This window comes from Numida meleagris, chromosome 1 (assembly GCF_002078875.1).
Source record: "Numida meleagris isolate 19003 breed g44 Domestic line chromosome 1, NumMel1.0, whole genome shotgun sequence".
Taxonomy (NCBI): domain Eukaryota; kingdom Metazoa; phylum Chordata; class Aves; order Galliformes; family Numididae; genus Numida; species Numida meleagris.
Window position 1 is genome coordinate 131,322,599 of NC_034409.1, and position 24,316 is coordinate 131,346,914.

Here is a 24,316-nt window from a genome sequence, read left to right on the forward strand (position 1 = left end):
AGGTCAAGGCTTTCTTTTGGTGTTATCTAAGTACTGCCTGTTGCTAAATTGCTTGGATTGGAAAATCCCAAGCTCCCATTTTACACAACATAATCTTTTTGTAAGATGTCCTGTAAGAAGTTTTCTCTAGGCACTAGAGGATTAGGCTGCTATAGCTTCTTAGAATTAGGACAGCCAAGTAAAGTAGCATTTTTCTGTGCTAAGGTGCAGATGCTGTGGTTGCTTTTATCCTTCCAGAAATAATGCTTAAAAACTCCAATAACGCATACCCTGTGTTTCATTTATTATTAGTAGATAGGTAAGATTTCTGTATTATCTCTTATTTTGTGAAGGACTGGATCCCATAGGAGGAACCCTCATTTAAGCAGGGGCAAAGCGTAAGGAAGGAGCAGCCAAAATGAAGCCTTACAAACTGACCACAATCCCCGTTGCCCCTTGGCCACTCAGGGCAGGAGGCAGAAGAATGGGGAAGAAAGGATTGAAACTCTATTTTTAGTTAGGAAAAAAAAAAATCTTCCCGCAGTCTGCTTTCTCTGCCTGTGATTGGTAAGGAAACTCCCTATCTTGTTTTCTCCCCATCTTGTCCAGGAGAGGAAGCAAGAGAGCAACTTTGTGGGCCTCCAGCAGCCAGCCAAGGTCAACCCACCACAGTTCTGTTTATGCACTATACAAAGAAAACTCTGAAGTTCCTCAGAATGTTGCTTTTCAAAAGGTCCATATAATTTATTATGGAATTTGAGCTTTTAGCCATTAAGTTACATCAACAATGCATAACTTGACATTCTTATAATTGTACATACACAATGGAAAAAACAGTTTGGTGCTTAATCCAATCAATCAATGCAGCCGAGTTAGCACAAGGTTACCATGAAAGTTGATTGTCAATAGTTGTTGACAAAGACTAGCAAGTTCAAGTGGTAATCTGCAGTTATGTTTCTAGTAGAAGTGAATTCAAAGCTTTGGACTTAAGCTTCAGACTAATGAAATGATGGAAACTCAAATTATTTTGCTGTTGTCAATTGAGAAGGATGTGCTCATTTAAAAATACAGTATCTTTACCATGTTTCAGATGGTGAAAACTAGCGTCAGGTCCAATGGAAGAATAATGAACGGCTTCCAGGCAATGCATTCTTCACACAAACACATGCAATCGTAGAGACATTCTACTTTTAAACTTTCTCAAATCGAGTTTTGCAATACACCAGGATATCCGAGGAGAGAGATTAGGACCCATACTGAACAAAAACAAAAGCCACCAGCTTGATTTGTGCATGTTTAATCTACAATTCCAATTCTCAAATCTTCACATATCACCTGTGAGAGAAAAGAACAACTAGTAAAGATCAGCATCAAGGACAGAAAAATCACTGCTGCCACTTCTCATAAATTTTACTCTAGCGTGGCCCTACTATAAAAGTACATCTCAACTCAAAGAGGAGTTGCCCTGCCCTCCTCCTCCACCCAAACCGCTCATTCGCTTAGCCTAGCTCCAAAACTCATTCTATTAGGCAGTAAGGATACACAGCCTCCTAGCTTGTCAAAATACCACTTGGATGGATGTATTTTTCTGCCACTTGAGCGGAGTTAGTTTATCACATACTCTTAAGTTTGAATGTGAGAGCCAGAACAAAGTAAACAGTTGAAGCATAAAAGGAAAACTGGGAAAGACCACTCTTCTCTTCTTGTATCAGCAAGCTGTTCAATTGCTTTGAGCCATCTTGTGAAGTCTCACCCAAACTGGTGGCTGAAGTGAAACATGTGGAAGAGAACAGTCTGTTGTCAAGCTGCCAACATCAAGAACACTATTCCCTCCAGGTTAACCTGACGAGATAATGCCAGTTATCTTCTCTGCTACATTTCAGTTCCACCTCTCCTTGTAGTCAGTACTTCCTTAACAACTTCAGAATATTTGTCGGGCACAGAAATGCTGCATTCAGTACCTAGTGCTTTGGACTTAAACTTCAAATTAAGGAAATTACAAATTCCAGCCAAAGACATCCAACCTCTCACAGCTACTCATATAACCTCTCCACTCAAAATAAGGCCAAGACCAAACTCCTATGGCTCTTTTGAGCAAGAATTCACAGTTTTACTGAACGCTAGGATGCTGATGTGTAACAGAGCCATGTATTTATTACTTAGCTGCACTTATTAATTCACAATGCCCTTCTTAACCTCAAGTAATGATCGGTATTGCTAACAGCAGCTGCTTATCTAGACTTGCCTATACAAAAGAAGTTTGCGTTCATTGGGCAGTTACATCATCAGCCCAATATGTTATCCTATTTATCATAGAACCATTAAGGCTGGAAAAGACCTCTTGGATCATCTAGTCCAACTGCCAGCACATCCCTACCATGCCTACTGACAATGTCCCTCAGTGTCACAGCCACATGTTTCTTGACTATTTCCAGGGACGGTGACTCCACCACCTCCCTGGGCAGCCTGTGCCAGTGCATCACTACTCTTTCTGAGAATTAATGTTTCCCAATATCCAGCCTGAACCTCCCCTGGTGCAACTTGAGGCCATTACCTCCAGTCCTTTCATAGAATGGAATGTCTCGGGTTGGAAGGGACCCTAAGGATCATCAAGTTCCAACTCCCCTGCCACAGGCAGGGCCACCAACCTCCAGATCTGGTACTAAAACAGGTTGCCCAATGCCCCATCCAACCTGGTCTTGAACACCTCCAAAGATGGAAAATCTACCACCTCTCTGGGCAGCTACAATCATGTAAAACCAATACATTTGCTTCTGATGGAGCTTATCAAAACCTCTGAGTGTAGATCTCAGATGTCTCAAGCACCCTCTGAAGCGCAGGGATAGAAGAGACAGCCATCATCACATATTTGCTGGGCTCCTTTGCAAAGCCACTACTGCCTTGCCTTAGAGAAAACCCAGAAGGCAGGGCAGAAAACCAGAAGACCACCCTAAAAATCAAGAAGAGGTTAAAAAAATACTTTGCATGTTTCAGTAAGGTTGATGCAACAGTATTTCCCTGTGCCCAATTACATCCCTGAATAGGAAAGAAATTCCTTAAGTGCAGTTAAGAGGGCAGCTTTGGCAGGAATATACAAGCACCCAGTTCATTACGTAAGCAAGAGCTTGCTTTTTTTTTTTAAAAAAAAAACATTCTCACTGTGATTAAATCATCCTACAACTCCTCTGGCATGCCTTCTCTTAAGAATCTAGCACTGATTACAGGCAAAAGACAACTGGATGACATTCATACACTTGGAGGTAGGTCCCAGCAGGAGTTACTGCTATCTAATCAAGTACTGCGGAGAACCTCATCCACACATTGCTTGAAGCCCATTTTTGCTTAGAAGAATGCAGCCTTGATTAGAGGTAGTTAGTGGAAAAAATCCAAATTGTCTAGTTAAACAGGTACCACTGGTAATTTAACTTACAGTTAAGATGCATTTCAATTTGAAATGTCTAAAGTTCATTTTTTTCTTGCCAACAGGTCTAAAAGCTGCAGCTAGGTTTTAAAAAAATACTATTACATTTTTCAGCATTCTTAGACAATATTATTAAGTTGTTTTTTTTAAACAGAGAGGGGGATTCAGTCTCCCTTTAAACACCAGCCCATTTAATGTTTATCTCCTTCTAAAATGTTTTGCACTTTACAAGTTTTCTCCCTAACAGTACCACAAGAAGTAATGAAATGATACTAATGAATACCATTCCAATGAAATTCAACATCCTATAAGAATTACATTCCTCAGTCCTACTGGGGATTTTCCCCACTTTATTTACTCAACACTGTCCAGTGGGGCTGAGCATTCCATCCTGTCCACTTCATAATCACACTGCGTGGATGCCTCCAGCCACTCTGGAGGATTTCAACAAAATCTGACAAAGAAACAAATCTCAGAGAGAAGTCCTTGCATGTTTTATGAAAAAATGTGCAGCTAGAGTGAGAACCCACAGCATTAGCTCACATTTTAAGCAGGAAATAGCCTCAACGGAGAGGCAGATTATAGCTTCTCCAAATGGTGGGGAAGGAAGTGAAAGGACATCTACCCTACCATAAGTAAAATTATATATACATAATCTGGGTACCTGTATTTACCCAGAGCTGCCTTCACCCACTCAGAGTAAGTGGTCTATTTCAGTTCTAACCATAGATGATATGCTTCATGTTTCTAAGCCTCTTGCTACTGCTTTAACTTCCATTGACTGTCTATTTCCCATTCTTTATTTTCACACTACCACTATTTTTATTGATGTACAGAAGCTTTCTGAGGTCAGACCAACATTCGCTTCGGACAATTTTGTCATTGTGCTTCCAACGAGAGCAAACTGTTTATTGGAGGCACTGCAATTCGGCCTTTTATTGTCATCATTCCTCAGCAGCACAGCTGGCCTTACAAGACCTAACTGTATCGATGACAGACTACGTACAAACACTCCTGTGACACTTAGCATTAAATAGGTACAGTGTCAGCAGCAGACGTCTTCCAGGAACCTTCAATATTTGGACACTTTTCTAAAGTTGTCAACACTTCAGATTTTCTAAGCACACTTGTCAGTTTGCAGGTTCTCTACCCTTCCTTCCAGATTTCAGCTTCAGTTCTAAACCAAAGCTTTTTGTTTTAGAGATAATACTTAAAAGTTGAAGTACTCACCACATTTCTCCCCTCCAGCATGAATATTGCACTGCAGATATCAGCAAGATACAATCCACAGATTAACAAGACTTCTCTTGGTAATTCCTCTTGGTTCCTCCTTGAGCTAGAGTTTAAACCCTCTCAACATTTACTAAAAAAACAATGTTCAATTTTGTGTTAAGGAAGAGGGAGAAGACTTAGTTCATAATGTTGAAGAGATAGTTGAAAAGGCAGTTCTGGAAATGTTGATAGGCTTCTTTTGGAGACAAGCGTCCCTACACATTGTTTTAGTTGTGGGCTGTTTTTTTATTTGTTCAGTTTTGGAGATGCTTGGTCAGTCATATTCCATTCTCATGTGCTTCTTGTAAGATAAAGGCATCACAAAAACTTGCACCTGCTGGTGACATCAGAACTACAACCTGACAATTTTTCCAGTAAACCTAAAAATTACACTCCTACAAGGAAGAGGCAGATTATTGTCATTAAGCATTAACAGGAATACTTTGAAGGAAATTTAGGATGAAACATCTGCTCTGCAAAGTAGAAGTTCAGACTGTATTTCCCCAGATGAAATCTCTCAATTCTGGAACATTCATTCTAAACTTAAGAAAAGTTATTGCTTCTACTGAAGCTCAATGTAAGTTAGAAAAAGAATTGCATATTGTCTTAAAAACATTCCAAATGTACATTTTAAAAACGAAATGCATTCTAAAAGAAATGTCTAGTAATAGACACTGTTTTAAGCAACCTGTAATAACAGCTTTACCCAAATAAATTGAGGAACATAGCACATTTATACATGACAATGCTAAAATCCTACGCGATTCATTTAATACCCTTATTAAGTAGTGTTTTGAATATACATATTTCTTTACAAAACAGTTTAGCAATTCCCTATACTGCTTAAGAGTATATAAATATTTGAATAAGAGGTCATACTGGGAGATGTCAGGGTTTATATTTACTCTCGGATGCTTCAGGTTTCACAGGTGTTTGACTATAAGGCACAATACTGCTAATCTGAAAGAAAGGGATGAAAGCTAGTGACAAACCCAGTCAAAACCCCTTAATTTGGAATCTCCAGGAAAAGAATTCTAGCATCTCTACACGGAAAAAATGTTTTTAAGTCCTAAGAAACAGTTCCAATTTGCACATAAAGATGGGAGCAGGAATAAGGAAGAATTAAAATCTTATAAATAGACTAATAAATACATTTTAGCCATAGTTAGCCCTTTACCTCTGTTCTACTGAGTTTAAGATTGAAAGAGGTAACCAGTGTGCATATACCTAAATAAGTCTACATGCTCAGCACGTGAAAACCACCTAGCACAACCTATTACTGCCAAATTCAGTATAAGAAGCTAGTGAGACAGAGAAAGTCTCCTTTTTCTCTCAGTGGAACACATTACAAGAGCAAATTAGTATTTGTTATACGTATGGAAAGTTGCATTTACTAATTTTTCATCACCAAAGAGGATATGTAATATACCCATTAAGATATTTGATTCCTTCAAAGGTTACTGTGTGTCTTTTTTAACAATGTCCATCTCCAATTACAACAGATCAGAACTTTCAGAACATTTTAATCGCTGTAGTCTTGTAAGTGTTCTCCACATATATACACGCTGAATGTGAGTAGTGCTTCCAAAACATTTATCCATTTGACATTCTACACTGTCTCACTGCCTTGTCTTCATCTTGTTACAGCCCTCTGAAACACAATGACATTGTAACAATGCTTACAGAAAAAGGGTTATTGCATCTTTTTATAGGATGAGACATCCAGAGGAAGTTTTATAAAATCCTCTTGTGTATAAAATTTTTAGTTATTAGCCCTTTTGGAACACCAGCTAGAAAAGTTCGAAAGGTAAAATAATTTACATTGTTATTTTTCCATTAACCAGACAAAAGTTCATACTACTTAAATAAAAAATAGTTCTTCAGCAGTCTATCCAAGGTATCTTCCATGAAGCAGCTCAGTGGGAATTCCCGTTAGATAGATGTTCTCCATGCCGGTTATTACTGATATCCACATCTAGAAGTCAGGAATTAGAAGGAAGTTTGTTTCTAGATTCGTCTTTCAAATTGTTTTATCTAAATTCTGGGAACTAATTAAATATTCATGTCTACATAAAGTTCAAGATGCTCTACATAAGTAATCTTCTCAAACACTGTTTACATTTCCTCCCTCCTCAAGCAATTTTTCCCAATCTTGATAGGGCTGTCTCAAGATCTACCTGCCTGTGTTTTTTGAACATCAGTACAAACGCCACTCAATCTGTTCTGCAGTGCAATACTAAGACTGCTATCATCAGAAAGCCGCCTTCTAGTGCCAATAATGCCATCAAGTGACTATCAAGTGATAAACTGAATTATTACTTACCAAGTAATGCTGTGGTTTCACCTGCATCCTCTTTTAAACTGGTACACTGCAACACGGATTCACTGGTGGAGGAAGCTGACAGTTCGCTTACTTCATTTCTGTCATCTTCTTGTAAAGCAATACTCAGACTTCCAACTGAAACACTGCCACTTATCGATTCAGGGATTGGAACTTCAAGTGCATCTTCAGGGTCGCCCTTCAAAATTAAAATATATTAACTGACACCTCTGTCCATCACTTGGCATCAACATTTTTCCATATTACCACTTCGTAGCTTCACCTTATTGGAAAAAATGACTTTTTCTTCAGCTAGTGTTGCCTATAAGCTCATGGGTACAGTATTTAGCAGTGTCTACTTCAAACGTCAATGTCAGATTCCCAACAAACTCAGTAAACCAAGAGTGGCAATGGCAGGAGTCAATCCATCCAGCCTTTCAGCTGGAGTATGTCAACACTTTAACAACAATATCAGTGCAGTCTGATTAGGAGCATACTCAGCACATACGAAGTTCTCACTGAGCAAACCTATTGATTATGCACAAGATCATAGAAACTGCTGTTTTTTCACAATAGTAGTTCAGTAAGTTTCAACTTTTTTAAAAAAAACTGAGGTAAACCAAAGCTTGACATAGGAAAAGGCTTCCCTCCTCTTCCTCCAACCTAACTTTAAATGCTGGTCTGAAAAAAATGGAAACAATATCAGCTTCTCACTTTGCAGGAATAAAACATGCAACATGAGCAAAGGAACTTATTTCATCTATTGGACAGCATAAGCTACTTCTCATAAACCAACTTTTAGAATGGATTTAAATCCTACTTACACAACTCTGTTCCTGAAATTGAACCTTAAGCTATTGCTATTAATATAATCACGCTGTTTAAATGAACAAGTAGAGTGAAGTACAAGTAGCTCTTCTGTGGGCTGCAGAATGACCATTTTCCCCCTCCTCAAAAAATTAGCAAAGGCCTGTCTTAAGAAGTTATATGCTGTTCCTTACTTTACTATTAGAACAGCACACCTGATTGTATGCTGAATTTTAATACGCTATAGAACAACTACATTTGAATATAAGTTAAGACACATGCAACGCTCCAGAGGGTGTGCGTATCTGGGAAAAGTGATTTTTCATTTTCAAAACTTCAGCAGTTAAATAAGCACTGAAGACAGAAGATTCAACAATGCTTGCCTAAACCAGGAAGTCCAACACACTGAACTGCAGTTCTCTTTTTCGTAAGAAGTAGTAACTAGTCCACTAAGTACTTTGTTTTGGAAACAGTGCAAGTAACAGGACTTCCTGTCTTCTTTCTACCATAAGCATTTAAAAATGTGGAAGCATCTGAAGTGTTTACCATAAAACTGAACTCAGCCTTAAGACTCTGAGTATGGCTTAGCAGACTTCTGTAATAAGGCCGCACATTCATGTCTGTCCTTGTAACAGTCAGCAAGCACACTGCTGAAAGATCTGCCCTGCTCTTCACACTTCTTTCCTCACATCAGCAAAACATTCACACAATCACTCTACGTATCAGATTGGGCAACCTGGATCAGGCTGAAGACCAAGCTAGAAAAAACTAAGTGATTTCTCACACTACTAATTCCAGCATAACTTGCATAGCTGACACAAGACATATCCTCCATTCCATCAGAAAAGAGAACTGGGCTTCTGTGTTTGATACAACTACATTCAACATGCTTCCAATATTCCTTTTCTCTAACAAGCAGAGAAGTAATTAATCCTCTTGATTAGTGTTGGTATCAGTAGCCCCTGCAACAGTAGGAATCCAAGGAATAGAGGCATTCCGAAATCTGAAGTGTTTCAGCTTTGAGACTGTACACAAAAGGACTTAACCTTTCACATACAACACTAGTTATGTTAACGTTAAGACTTGAAAACGAGCAAGAAGCAAGCTATTAGCAATAGTAATATAGTTATTTCATGTGAGAAGATTGCATCTCTTGGATAAAGCCTGACCTGTTATACAGAGCCACCGCAACTTGGTGGCTATATGTATATATACACGCATGCTATGTAGCAAGAGTATTGTCATCCTTCACAACACAAAAGTCAGTCAACCATATACCTGCTAAGTCTCTGTAACAAAACGAGAGAAGCTAGTCATAACGCAGACCTAGCCAATGAAAGGAAGGCCCCTGAATATGAGGAACACCCCTGCTTTCTGAAGATCTCTGCAGATCGGTAGAAGAGAAGAGGTACATTCACGTCTAAGGCATCTTAGTGGAACTCAAGACTATTTATCAACAATGACCAAGTAACCTACCGCATGTGTCTTCCTCTCTCTTTTCTGGTGCTGTCAGGAAGAAACGAGAGCACATCATTTTCTCTATTTAACCAATTTCCAATGAATGTCTTTAGGAAGGTTCTCAATAGTGCCTCATTTACAGGGATAAAACACTTGTTATATATGGAATTATATACAAGTGTGCTCAAATCATATAAAAATTATATAAAAGTCAATTTACCTTGAATTGCAGTTCTCAATAAGATTGAAAACATACGTGAAATCTACTGAATTAAGTTAGGTTTTCATAGCTTGAGCAAATTGCCTCACTTTTGCTTTAACTTCATTACTACTGTCAGCTGATGACAGGAAAAAAATGATTATCATAGTGCACAGAGGGTTCATAAACAGTTCAATATTCTGTTTAAGTTCCTATCCATAGAATTCCCTCATTTTTTCCTATTCTCATTCACTCTTGTATCCTTGATCAGCTTCTCCAGTCTAGTAAAGTAACAACTGTTCTCATTCTGAACAGTTAAATGAAGACTTGCTTAATGCATTACATTTTTTTCTTGAAGATTAAAACAAGCGTGCAACGTACCCAGTATCCCAAAGCTTTGATAACATCTAGTTTACACATTGGACAAGTTCGGTGATCCAAAAGCCAAGGGTCAATGCACGTTCTATGGAAGATGTGCCTGAAGAAAACAAATGCCCTTTAGAACTTATTATGAAACCACACGATACTTCTTTAAAAGATGTGCAGGTTAGTACCTTAACAGTTAACACAACTCCTCTGTAACCCTGACATTTGGGTACTGCTTAATTTATTAGGACAGACATAACCGTAAGCTCTGGAAGCATCTTTTTCAGGTATGCTAACCTGAAATTAAAGATAGCACTAACTACAAAGAACCACTGAGCTACCACTTCAACTGTGTACAATTCAAACTTCTAGTTTTATTTCATTTTTACACTTCTCCCAATTGCTTCTTTTCCTCCCATAAATATGAAGGTCTATATTGTCCCCCAGTCTCCTTCAATGTGTAACAGGCCATAGAAATGGCAAGGTTTCAGCCCTGACACCTGTTTCAGAAGAGTCTCCAAAAGGCTCATCAATTTTTGTGCTATGTTTTACCTAACAAAAGAGAATAATGATATTAACTTACTTGCATGGCAGAATTCGGACAGTATCTCTCAGTTTATAGTTCTCAATGCACACAGCACAGTTTTCGACATCAACATCTAAACCCTAAAAGACAATAACATTTAAATGAGTTACCTCCATACCATTACAAACTTTTGAGTTTTCACAAAATGCGGGATAGACTGGTTTAGCAAATAAAAACATGTTCCTCATTTAATTCTCGATGAGGTGGTTTGATCAAGTGATATCAAATACTAAAAGCCAGGCCCCTAACTCAGAGTTTCTAATTGAAGTAGCTATACATGGTACCACAAGCTATTTGTTAGATCTCAAATGCTGGCTTGGAGATTGGCTCCCATGAACAATTTACAAAAACCACAAAGTTAAGAAATTTTAAAAGAAGTCACCACAAGTGAAAGTGTCCAATCTAATTTTTAACTGATGGTTCACAAGACTTGCAAGAGATTAAGCAGAGAGGGGCTCCTGAAGTTGAATACTGTGAACTGTCTTTCTCCATAACTACTTTTCTTCTACCAGATCCCAATAAATATCCTTTGGAGGCCAAAGGAAGAGAATAGAAAAAATTTTATAGTGATTTTTTAAGTCTCTTCCCCAAGCTTATAGCACAAGAAGTTAAAAACAGGATTTTCTTCCCCATTTTTTTTTTTAGGGGTTAGGAAAATTTAAGTAACAGGTCTTACTGCCTCCTTGAAGCCATACTTATGGTTACAGAACAGGTATGATAGATACCTCCTGACAAGAGAAATAATTCAGTGCTAATTGGGCCCTTTAAAGTATTAGAAGAACACCCAGTGGGCCAACTTCTTTCATCCCTCCACTGAAGTTTTTCACATTTACTGTTAACTGAAACAGTTAACAATTACCACACACATTCAAATGAATTAGTACGACAAGCAAACTCTCAAATTCAAGGCAAAGTCTCTACCTCCTTTACATGCTATTACTTTTCATAATTAATGTCTCAAATTCCCAAATCTTTTTTTTTTAAATAAACAGTTAAGGAGAAACATTTTTCCTATCACAAATGTTTTTTCTTATTCTGCACAAGAGGCAAAATCCAAGCATGTAGCACATAACCAAATGAGCGTCCATTTTGCAATAATCCCATAAGCTTCTCAGGAAAGATCCACATGATAGCAAACAATTTTAAAACGTTGACCTATTTTTAGTTAAATATCTCAACTCCGAGAGAAGTGATGATAAAAACAACTGTACTGTGTCACAATAAATAGAATAATTGCACTCTTTCAGTCATAATGACAGAATGAATGGAAATACGTACCTGTTTTTCTTTAGAGACAGAACCATGTTTTCAAATAAATTTACATTAGTTCACAAAGGTACATTTGCACCACTAACTTACCAAAAATTGGTGGTAGTTGGAGGACTCAAAACAATTGGTAGGAGATTATTTACCAATCAGAAAACCTTTTAAACATTTTAATTTCATTTCATTCTACTTTGCTTGACCGACGTGTCACTAATAGCTGCTACAAGGACACTGTAAAATAACCTTTTTAAACCCCCTATATTATTTACTTTGATTACAGATGCATTAATAGGAATGAACTATCTGATACACTGCAAAATCCCCCAAAACAATCCTTTTTAGAGGCCTGACTATAAGCTTAAAAGCAATTAACAGCTTCATTGTGGTCCTCATGGTAAGAGTTCACCATGATTCTTCTACATCCATTTCTTCCCATGCAGATATTATGCTTTGACACTACTTCATGTAAGTTCTTATCCAGTTCCACATTCCCTTCTTTCTAATTTCACCTTGTATAAAGAGGAGTATGAACATTCTCCATTCAGAGCTTGGCAGATTACTTTTTGATGCAATTTACAATTTAATTCAAGTAAGAAATACTTGAAAATATTAAACACTCTGAATGCACAAGAGGAAAAAGAGGTAGGCTCTGAGACTGCTTTAATTTCAAATGAGTTTGCTACATGAAGGACCATCTTTTCTGCAGCATGTAACTTAAGCTTAACAGGTTCTGTTGAACCACACCTTTTGAAGCTCTTAAGTGTCCTTTTTCACCTTAATTTTATTCATGGATTTAAAGAAAATTCTTGTTTTCATCTCTAAATGAGTCAGTCCTTAAGTAAAAGCGAATCAAATAAAACAATTAAGGCTGGGAAAGAAACTCCTACATGGAAGCAGAAATCTTCTCAGAAGTTAATTTAGCCTTTACATTCACAGCTGCCTGAAACTAAATCTTTTCTTTCAATACTTTTTTTTCCTACCTCATAGTTGTTCTATGAGTTCTTAGTTTAGGCCTTAAGCTGTCAAAATTAACTTCCTGAAAACTGAATTTTTAGAATCATTTATTCTAGTAGAATTGTTTTAGTTTTTTTTTTTACATTTGTACTTCAAGTCTTTACAGCTCATGTATCGTTATGTCAAAAAAGATGAAATGAGCGTTCTGTTTTTCAAAGCTTTTTAGATTTGTAAGGCCCTCTGAAAAATAAAATGGCATGTCCTCTTAAATGAAAAGGTTATATCAGCTATACTAACTACGCAATCAATAGGTCCTAGGAAGAATTTCGCAATCTACTTGTTGACATCTTCAAGTGCTGGTAAGATGAGCGTTTCCTCATCATTATAGCATCAGCCCTTTTTAGTCTCCTGTAACATTCTGCACATCTAGATAATACACGCAACAAACCAGCCTCACATTTCAGAAACAGTTAAATTTCAACTCTTCGATTCTAAAATTAGTCTCCTAGGCAAAGGCAATGAAATTAGCCTAAAATTGTAAGAATCTCACTGCAGTTTTTTGTGATAATTTCAGTCTAAACTCCAAGAATACTCCATTACAATGTATTTCAAGCCACTCATCAAAAACCAAAGCCACCAAGTTACCTTGTCTCCACGTTTCACAGTATGCAGTTGAAGCTGGCTGATTGCTTTCTTGGTTTCTTTCCTATGTCCCTTGAATAAAGATGTGAAGTGTTAGCATAGAACAGTGCTTTAAGAGTTGCATTTCAAAGCTTTTAAACGCTTTCCACATGGATTACTAAGCCTTCTGGATGCATCAGAAAATTCAACTCCGGCCAGATAATTTATTTACAAAGTAGTTCCAGCCAGCAGATGCTGAAGAACTACAAGTCTTGCATTCTTGGGGCACAATAGTAAACATTATCTATAGGCGTACTGCTCTAACAATGGCCTCAACTGGCACAGAACTAAACAGACCAGACTGACATAGAGTCTTGTACAGTAGCTGCCCGCATTAAGGGCCTTCCCACACAGGAAAATCAAAGTTAATTTATGCTTTAGAACCGCAACAACAATTAACCAGACCTTCTTGTTAGGCCAAGCAATGAGCAAGCAGGCTGTAGGTTTTACACAAGCTTGAGAGTAGGTGGAATCCTGCCGAGTAGCCTACAGCTGGCTACCAGGTCAAAAGGCTGCTTGTAGCTATTAATGCCTTCCCTCGTTAAACACTGTCTAATACATTATCCAAAGCTTTACACTGAAAGAACACATTATGCAAAGCACACAACAAGAAAGGCTTCATAGACATGAGACAACATACTGGACTCCTATACAGTAACAGCTCTAATTGTGCTTGCAGGGGAAGCAAGCAAATAAAGTAGTACTGTATTCTAAGACAAAGACATAGCTATTGCTAGAAATTGAACATTCCCAATTAAGAGTTTGATCTATCTAGCAAGAACTCCCACTGATGAAATACAATAATAAAAAAAAATAATGGCAGCTTTTCTCTTAATGATATCACGACTTATATCCTTTATATGAACTTAAAGTACCTTTTTCCCCCCCTCTAAAGTAATCAGAATGGCTTGGGTTGGAAGGGATCCCAAGTATCATCAAATTCCAATCCCTATGCTAGCAAGCAGTCTGAAACTTCCCTCACAGTGCACTTAACCAGCAGCAGTCTCTTCCACTGTCTGTATCAGCTCTGGGTTTCCTGCACTGTCCTGTTTCACCTTCAGCAGCAACAAGTTGTTCAATGATCTACTTCTTAACTGATTAGAATATCGTAAGATATCCTTCCTCACCCTCACTGCACAGCTGAGGAGTACCTCACTTTATAGCACGCCATGACTAACTTCAAAGTTGTAATTATGCTGAAGTCAGTAAGCCAAACAAGATTTAGTGACTTCTGGTTTCCAAAATTCTCTTAAGATTTCTAACAATATATTTTGACCAAAGATATTCAAAACATTTTCCAGCTTCACATAGCTTTGTAAATTTGTTTTCAACAGTTGTTACAAAAGAGGAAGAACTAGGGAACATGGCATAACAGTCTAATGCTCATTTAATTAAAAGCATTTAGATGACAAGCTATTAAGAGTTCATGGTACACATTTTTGGGAAAGATCCCATTCAATCTAAAACATACAAACTATAAAGCATTTAAACTCCCTCCAGTGTGAACTGTCGTAAGGTCCGTGTAGCAGGAAAAAACTGCTTTCTTCACACACACACAAAAAATCTTAGAACAAAAATGCACTCCTCCTTCTAAAAGTACTTCAGAAGAAAATATTTTTTCTTGAAAATATTCTCAGAACGTAAATTCAAAGACTTAAATATTTGAAAAGAAAAAGGAAAAGACTACAGGGAACCAACACTTCATGCAGACTGCAAGTTTAACCAGTACAGTGTTATCTTAAGTGTTTGAAAAAAAATAAGATTTTTCTAGAACAGTCCTTTAAGTTATAAAAAGAGCTCAGACTCAAAGTCAAGCAACAATTCCTTGATTTTATTTTTTTAACAACCTATCTCAAGGAAGAACAGGAATCCAAAAAGGGCCAAGTAGAACCAAAGTTACTGAGCACAATCTTGCACAACACATGCTCCTTCCAGTGTGCTGCAATTCACAGCAGTTTTTGTAAGGCATTAGAACCAAAAATTTTAGCTCAAACTACTCTGTCTTAAAAATAAGAACTACCATGGTCTCTTCTCCATTAAAAAAAAATATTCAGGTTAGTAAAGTCAGTACCTTCAGAATGAAAATTACAGAAGAATGAAAGTAACTTCCATCCTTTTAACATTAAAAATTAACTTAGATGACAAATAACACAAGAAACTGCCTTTATTCATTTTCTGATGACTGGCTAAATTAATTTCCCACTACTTCATACTGGTTTCTATAATTACAACTAGCCAAGCATATAATGCTAACTAGAAAATTTTTTATTAGCCTCACCAATCATCACTGAGTAGTGTTGTTTGGAGCACTACAAGAAGGAAGGGGACTGACTCTATAGCAGGGTCCGTTGTGACAGGACAAGGGGAAAAGGTTTCAAACTAAGAGTGGGGAGATTTAGATCACATGTAAGGATTTATTTTATTTTTATTATTTTTATTTTTTTTTACAATAAGGATAGTGAGACACTAGATCATGTTGCCCAGAGATGTGGTGAAAGCCCTGTCCTTGGAGACATTCAACATCAGGCTGGATGGGGCTCTGAGCAATACGATCTAGCTCTAAGTATCCCTGTTCGTCGTAGGAGAGTTGTATTAGATGACCTTTAAGGGTCCCTTCCAACTCAAACAATTCTATGACAATACAGTAACAAGAAGGCACAGATCTTCAAGAATGCTTCGATAAAATATGGGAAGTTAGGCAACTGATCTGACAGAAGACTGTAAGTACTTTTAAGCTTCGTCTCCAATTACCTGGTTTCCAAACTGTGATCCTGTATACAGGAAACGTTGTATATAGTAAAAGATCAGCCAAGCAAGCGATATAATCATCATGGTGATGAAGGCAATGGCGACAAACACAACCGACTGGCCACTGATATATTCCTGCACGTGACGTGTGCCAACACCAATGGTCATTCTTACTGGAATGCCTCTTCGTACTGGCTCCAATATCTCTATTCCCTTCGGATAACCAACCATTATCACCACTGTATTTCCTGTTCCTGTTAGAGTGGGAAAAAAAAACAGTAAAAATTTTGACATTCAGGCATGACAGTAATTTGGGCCTCTTCAATTAAGAGCAGGGAGTAAAATTACAGGAAAGTGTCCTCATTTTTTCAAGTACAGTAGAACTTATATCAAGATTAATAATAGAGAACCCTTTACTTACATTATGAAACTCAAGTGCGAGATAAACTTCAAGAGTTTACACTACTAAGTGTACTAAAAGTAAACTTTACTTTTATCAAGACTCTACACTCCTCATTCCACACAACAAGAGGAGGTGTAGGTGCCATGGAAAAAGCTGGCAAGCTATATACATCTTATCCTGAATTTGCTCAAGTTCTAACATGCAACTCAAGAGCAGTTGGTCTTCGTTAATGTAGGAACTTGAACTGCAGCAGTAGACAGGATGTAAACTACCACAAGAAGAGACATTCAGTCAAGTTTGAATTGGAATTCACAGCACAGTTAGACTGGATATGTGAACAACAACAAAAAGACTGGATAATTAATATTCAGTTACATTTAAAAATTTGAATAACTATATCCTTCAATACTAAATATTCACAATCTAATGGGACTTCAAGGTGAGGACTTGTCAAGAAATCCTTTGGGACTCTTCTGGGAGCACACAAGATTTTTTTTTAAATACTAAAACTCAAAAGCACTCAATGCATATGGAGCAAAAAGCACCTAATAAAAAAAAAAGTACTTTAAGCACCATATTGCAGCCAAACAAGCTAAGATACTGTCAAGACCAAATGGCATGAATGAAGACTCCTTGTGACGAGGATTTTACTCAGTTTCATCTGGAAGTGACTCCAGAATTGTCTCAGAAACATCTGATGAGTATTACAAAACAAATGGAGATCAAATATACTCGTTATGAATGTCACTTTTTCACTGGTCCATCATGCTGTTTTTATTTGAATAGTTCTTACTATACGCCCTTGGTAAATTATGGCTTTCTAGTTTGCCTTGCACTCCTACCCCTGAGAAAAAGCACAACTAAGCTTGATCCAGAGAAAAAGTCATGGAATAAAGAAGAAAGGAGTTTTCCCAGCTGAAAATAAGAAGTTGTAATATCACAGCTACCCTTTCAGATTCACAACCTTACCTACTTGCAGCAAAGCCTCTCACTGAGGACATAAAGCCTTTTCCATTCCCAACTGTATTAGTGTCACTATTGACAAGTCATGTTAAAAGAAACTGTTGCTTAATGTATGACATTATGTCAAGTGGGGATTTTGAAAACTTGAAAAACCGTTTTGGACTCACCTACTGCCTATTACCATGAAGAGTCATTTGCCGTAAACATTTCAGGCATCTTCCAGTTGAAATCATTCTTGCTGAGACACCCACTCAGCCTGGCCACCCCAGTAACACTCCAAGGGGAATAGGCCCACAGCGCACTTCCACAGGTAGCAGCTTCCCCCCCCCAAGCAGGTGTGATGGGCAGCTGTGGATGAAAGGCTGCAGGTTCCAAGCACAAGCTGAATAACCCTCCTGTCTGAATGCCAGGTAATCTCTTCCAGCTCCACCTTATGCAATCACCCCACTGCTCGCCTACTGTAAGAGCTATTACACCCATGAGCCGCTTTCAGACCTGGCAAAAGAGCAGCATTTCCAAATAGGGCTGGGTTTCTCAAAGGTCTGAGAAAAAGGTGCTGTTGGAGCAAGGCCCAGCTTATGTCCCTGCTCAGCCATCCCGCATTTGCTCACCAGCAGCCATCTGGCCAGCCAGCATTCACCTAGCTCCCAGCGTGTGCTGTCTTGCCTAGTGGGTGTACTTAGGAGACACAGAGCAGTAACGTTTAAGACAAACATTTTCCTCCCTAAACTAGCACAAAAGCATTACCAGAGAAACTACTGAATCCTCTACAGAAGGCTGTGTGAGATTCTCCTTGCTTTCTGACCTTGCACTGCACCAGTGAGTTACCAAGAAAAGAACAGAGTTAAGTTAGAAATGTATCCTTCATAGCAGAGAACCGTTCTCCACAAGACTTCATCTCCTGATTTAGTTATATGGTTAATTAATCGCAAGAGTTTACAAATACCAGGATGGGTGGCACCAGCATTTATGTATTTTCATTCTGACTTGAAGAATAGAAGGCTGGAAGCAGAGACTGGATTTTTCAACCAACACAGACTTCCTCTTCAATCCCAAAATCTACAGTCATTTCAAACCTGCTACATAAATCTCTGCACAATTTCTGACACAAAAAAAGTACTTCAAAACCCCACAACATTTAGCAATGCCTACTTCTGTTTTGTCACTGGCACGTCCAAGTAGCAGCCAGTTATTTACTGGAATTGGAAAGCAGGATATTTCTGCACAACGGCTGCTAGGTACTGTGACACCTTCCAGTTTTAAACCTAAAGTAACTATTGCATATTTTATTAAATGTCCATTAAAAGCATTTTAGCAGCTTTAAAGACTTGGTGAGGAATCTGCTACTAAGATGCACACACTTAAGTATGATGGCCTTCAAGGTCATGAGACATAAGGAAAGGAAGCAAAAAACTGAGATCCACTATTACAAAAGCGATCTCAGAGAAGCAGTCGCCCTGAGCAGCCTGCAAGACTGAGGACTTTAACTCATTCCTCACTCTAATTTTAGACTTCTGTTCTGAAACGCATAATTCAAAGACAAATGGTGTTGAGTCATTCCACTAGCTTTAACTGCAACACAACTCTGACCTTAAAAAAAGAAATCACAATTTTAAAAACCTCAAAGTCACATTTACACTAATTGAGAGCTTGGTTGGCTTTGCTGTTCTATACTTGTTTCTAATTATGCAATAAATAAACATATTTTTACCCTGTTGGAATAAACCTGGATCTATTTTTTTAATTCGCTTGATGCTTCAGCAGAGTCAGGCAGATTTGAAATCAGGTGCGTGCTTTTCTAACCATTATCACCTCAACAGAGAGCTGGTAAATCCTTAGGATACCTGGAAATAAGGACATATTTGAAACTGTGTGGAGATGAAGGTACGTATCCTGCTACTGTGCCAAGGTCAGTTTTACTGCAAGTACTGTTACAGCCTCCTCTTGCAAGTTGCAGTCAGCGCTCTCCTCAGGAGAAAGCCATACAGATAAAACCCTGACTTCACAGAGCCTAAACAACCACACTTATTCCCATTCATGAATGCACATAAACGTAAAGATCATTTTCTATCATTCGGAATCCAAATGCAGCCATACTCAGCTTCTCTCCTCATGGGAAACGCCAGAAGGCTCTCAAGGTTTGAGGGGGGTCAGCTCTTAGATCTAATTTAAATATCCTACTTACACTGCCACAATTAACGCTGAATGCGTTCTTCAGCTCCTGGTGGCAAAGCAAAGTCTCTGATCTTCACCAATGCCATTTACAGCAGCAATCAGATGACAAGCTCTTCCCCAATCACCCAGCCCCACCTCATCTCCCCAGATCCTAGGTTTGTGTGTTGCCACCTGCCTCAAGAAGCACGGTATACGATCAGAAGAGTCAAGAAGCCAAGCAACCAATACAGGCTCACATCCCTCCTTCCACACAGGTTTCCAGTGTCTATGTATTTTTACATACAGAATAACATGAGCATTTTGAAATGATTCTGTTTCTTTTGACAAACACAGCAGACCAACATAACAGCTGGTGCCCAGGCTAAGAAAGCCACCAATTTCAGTTCTGTCCTCTGAGTAAAATAGTGCCAAAGCCTTCAGCAGCAAGCATAGGTAATACAGAAGTTATGCACCACTTGAGAATCCTGAGTAGCACTCAAGTCCCCGAAATAAATGTGGCAAAGAGTTGAAGTGCGTGCCAAAATAATCCTAACTCTGCCCTTTGGGAGCTGGCAAGAGCTTTTAGAATTGTCAGTACAAAATCATTCACACCTATTTTGTTCAATATAGCTGCGTAAAGAAAACACGTCAATGAAGAAAAGAATTAGTCGGGTGTATTTTGGCAAAGCCACATTAAAAATAAGTTACATAAAGAAAACTGCCTTAAGTGTATGATTCCAGCTATGTCCCAAGCTTCCCTCAAATCCACAAGCCAAGCACCAAAGCTCCATTTCAGACTCACCTTAAACTACTGCAGCCAAGTCCCCATTACCATACATACCACAGGACAGCTCCCAAGCCTAGCGATACTTCATATTTTACTCCTATTTACACTCTGATCAGGATCCTAAAATCATAGCTTGAGGATTCACAAATGGCTGGATGCCCAGCACAAAGTATCAATCTCTTCATTTCCCTGATTTCCGAGCCAGCGCACAGCCCCCAGCTCACTGGTCTACTCCCCACAATACTCTACACCTTGACTCCTCCCCGACCTCTCCTAGATAGTATTTATATACAGCATTTATTTTCCCTTCAGAAAGGAATTTTAAGCTTCCGTATCACATTAAGTTTCCCCCCCACACCAAAAATGAACAGTTCAAAACGCCTGCAAAGTCTCTGTTTCTGTGAACCTGAAGTTGGAGTTTAGACCGTTCAGATTCAGTAGCTGAAGGACAGACAACTCCTTGAGTCATCCAGGCAAAACAAATACTTTCCACTGGAAAAAAACTCCTCAGCCACACGTGAAGTGGTTTCACTATTACTTCTCTCAGGGAGACAAGGCATGCAACATTTTCAAGAACCTAGCACAGAGAGAGAGCAAAGGCCTGAAACTCAGGAGACATCAGTAAAAAGTTGTATCTGAAGAACCTTCCTCTGGAGAAAGGAACAGGATTGCAAGGGTACAAACTCAAACTCTTGGCTGCGATGCTCCAAAACTACTAACTGAAATCCCTACTCACTGCATTCTCGTGACGCATACAGGGCACCCATTTGTTTCATACAAACAACTAATCCGCAGATTATTTGGAATTTTTGTCCTTAGTCAAATGCTTTGACACCAGCTAGCACAAATCACTTCTTGGCCTCACCAAGAATCATTTTACTCAAGCTGGAGTAAGCCTAAAAACACGCAGCTGCCACTACCACACAAACACCATTGACACAAGAAATCTCAAAGGCTAGGATTTTTAGAAGAACAGAGAAATGAACCTTACAGATCCCATTTATCACCTGCATATTATTCAGGCTGCACGCACATCTATCAGCCAGAATGACTACTCTTTCTTGCATCATTTCCAGTGCCACAACTGCAAATCCATTCAGTGGACGTTCTATATGTAACTCCTCTCCTTAGATACAGCACTGCAGATTTCTCGTAGCATTCTGTGCACTCTACTCACAAGTCGGGTTTTCCTGTATGTCACCTCACAAATCTGTTTAGGGGAATGGCAAACTGACGTCTCTAATAAAACACCTTTATATTCCATGCTCTCCCTTGTCCCCTTTTTTCTTAAAGCAACACAAAGCTTGAAACACCAACAGTAACTCCTCCCTGTACTCCCAGCAGAACGCACTGAAAATTTCAGTAGCTATTTCAAACATTTATATGTTTGAAAGTTCCCACTGAGAAGCAAAAATCTGTTACTCAGAGATAGTGATTACACTGTTACGTAGTACATTCCCACCCCATCCAAACGATCTTGAGGTCCAGCCTGCATTTGTGAAATCAGAATAAACAAGTACAAATGTGTAACTGTATATAACCACACTAAAGCCTATTCTTTACACAGACAGAGCTATTATCAGCAAAATTCCAACAGTTCACAAAGAAAAACGTTAACAGAACAGCAGCAGTCAGGGAGCTTGTCTTCATATTGCTGACATATGCAACTACACCAGCAAGTCAACACAAGGTCTTCTACAGCACAGAAATGATAGAAAAAAAACACTGAGGGAAAAAAGCAAGATAAGAAAGAAGAGATTTCACAGAAAAAACAAATAATATCTATAAGAGGCTATGATGGTGAATGGAGTGGAATGCAGGAAAAATCCCACTGGACAAAAAAAGAATGACAGCAAGGGAAAAAAAAAAAAACAAGCAAAGAACAAAATAGTTACAAAAGAAAGAACACCTTAGGACCACATAGGACCTAAATCAGAACTCCACCTTACCTAGCAGCTCACCTTCTCTCTCATAGTGGGTCAAGAATGGTCTGGAGCACAAGCCTCATGGGGAGCAGCTGAGGGAACTGGGGTTGTTCAGTCTGGAGAAGAGGAGGCTTGGGGAAGACCTTAATGTTCTCTACAATGACCTGAAAGGATGTTGTGGTGAGGTGAGGGTCAGCCTCTTATCTCAGGTAACAGCAGTGGGACAAGAGAGAAAGGCCTCAAGTTGCGCCAGGAGCGGTTCAGACTGGATATTAGGAAAAGTCTATTGTCAGAAAGAGCAATGAGGCACTGGCACAGGCTGCCCAGGGAGGTGGCAGGGTCACTGTCCCTGGAGGTGTTCAAGAACCACGTGGATGCGGCACTGAGGGACATGGTCAGTGGGCATGGTGGGGATGGGCTGACAGTTGGACTAGACGATCTGAGAGGTCTTTTCCAGCCTCAATGATTCCATGATATATCCAAGCACACAGCAGGCAAGAAGGAATAGTGATCACAGTCCCAGCTGTGCCAGTGGGAGCTACCTTTCCCCCAGTATGCAATACAAGCTATGAGGCATTTTCCAGCTTGCTACATCCAAGTAAGTTTGTTTTCTTCAAACACTTTACAGTTCTACTTTAGCCAAATCCATGGTCCTCCCCCTCCTCACCACAAGGACAGCCTGGGCACTAACAAACTCGTCACATCAGGAATGCATGTTGCCAATACTTTTGACGTGATTTGCTTCACCTTTCTATGCTTCTCTGAAGACCTTCCAGTTCCCCTGAAACCTATAAACGCTAACAGATTTTTTATAGGAGAGCTTTAAGGATCTTTTCCTTTAACTTAAGCGTTTGATCTTGTCACATCTGTTAAACCCAGTGCCGCACTCCAGGCACGGATTGAGCCGTGGCTGCAGCATCCATCCCAGCTCTGACACCTGCAGACAGCACGGCTCCCTCCCATAGGCTAGAGATAAGCGCGCTCAGGCAAGCCAACTCAACATTTTTCTCTAGGCATCAGTTTTCCTACCTCGTCCCCAGGCAAGAAGCGCCTTTACCTTCCTCCCACCCCTCACAGACCCGCACGTGAGGACGACGAGCAGAGCGGAGCCCGCCCCGGCAGCTCTCCTCACACAGCCGCGGCAGTGCCTCCCGCGGCACCCCGGAGCCGTGAGGTGCGTCCGTGAGCAGCAGCCCCACGCACATCCGCCTTGCCCTCAGCGGCGATTTAAGGGATGGAGCAGAGAGAGCTACAACCGGCTCTTCGCAGCATTACCACGAGGGCCGCGTCCCCTCTCGCCTGCCCGCCGCCCCTCAGACAAAGCCGCCTCCTCCCCGCTCACCGAGGTGGGACATGGAGACGGTGCTGTTCCCGAAGCGGGCCTCGTTGTAGATGACCACGGCGGCCGCCCGCTTCCTGGCCGCGTTGGTGATCTTGTCCTTGAAGGTGCAGCCGCCGCGGGCCACCAGCGCGATCCAGGCCGGCGGGTCTCCGTCGGGTGCCGGGCGGCCGCCGGCGGGCAGCGGCACGTCGTAGTCGGTGTCGGCGGCGCAGCCCTCCATGTGGCGGGGCGAGGCGCCGCGGGGGATGCCCACCAGGCCCTGCGCGCTCTCCTTGGGCGAGCTGTCCCCGTAGCGGCCGCTCTCCGTGCTGCCCCGCACCGTGCGGTTGCTGAGAGGCTCCACGTAGCTCGTGCTCACCCACGCCGTGTACCACTCGAGCGCCCGGGCTCCCTGCCCGCCCGGCGCCCCCAGCGCCACCAGCGCCGCCGCCACCAGCGCCAGCCGGGCGCGCCGCACCATGGCCCGGCCGCCGCCGCCACACCGGGGCGGCTCAACGGAGCGCGGCGCACGGGAGAGGCGAGAGGACGAAGACGAGGAGGAAACACAGGAGGAGGCCCACGCCGCCTCGCCTCCCCTCGCTCTACTCTGCTCCGCACCCGGCTCCGGCTCTGGCCCCGCCGCCGCGCAGGTGAGCCCTCCCGCCGCCCGCTCCCCGCCCCGGGCGGAGTCGAGCCGCCGGCGCCG

General features: G+C 40.4%; 1 protein-coding gene across 3 annotated transcripts; it reads right to left on the reverse strand.

Moving 5' to 3' along the window:
- Nucleotides 697-24,310, reverse strand: RNF149 (ring finger protein 149). Of its 3 annotated transcripts, XM_021413522.1 has the most exons (9): nt 23,632-24,310; nt 16,061-16,311; nt 13,274-13,342; nt 10,406-10,488; nt 9,838-9,934; nt 9,276-9,305; nt 6,996-7,191; nt 4,631-6,647; nt 697-1,314 (listed from the first exon to the last, which is right to left on the reverse strand). In XM_021413522.1, the coding sequence occupies exons 1-8, from the start codon at nt 24,089-24,091 to the stop codon at nt 6,589-6,591; spliced, it is 1,245 nt and encodes a 414-aa protein (XP_021269197.1). In that variant the 5' UTR covers nt 24,092-24,310; the 3' UTR covers nt 697-1,314; nt 4,631-6,588. The 3 variants fall into 3 exon arrangements, with proteins under 3 accessions (XP_021269197.1, XP_021269186.1, XP_021269195.1); XM_021413511.1 differs by having other exon boundaries at nt 697-6,647; nt 23,632-24,288; XM_021413520.1 differs by lacking the exon at nt 9,276-9,305 and having other exon boundaries at nt 23,632-24,245.

Bases quoted from the DNA above. Each gene is read 5' to 3' on its own strand.
- RNF149 (XM_021413522.1), bottom strand. From the start codon at position 24,091: ATGGTGCGGCGCGCCCGGCTGGCGCTGGTGGCGGCGGCGCTGGTGGCG. The intron at 9,935-10,405 runs GTAAGTTAATAT...TGTTTTCTTCAG, and splicing joins GTCCGAATTCTGCCATGCAA to GCACATCTTCCATAGAACGT. The intron at 6,648-6,995 runs GTAAGTAATAAT...CCTGACTTCTAG, and splicing joins TGAAACCACAGCATTACTTG to ATGTGGATATCAGTAATAAC.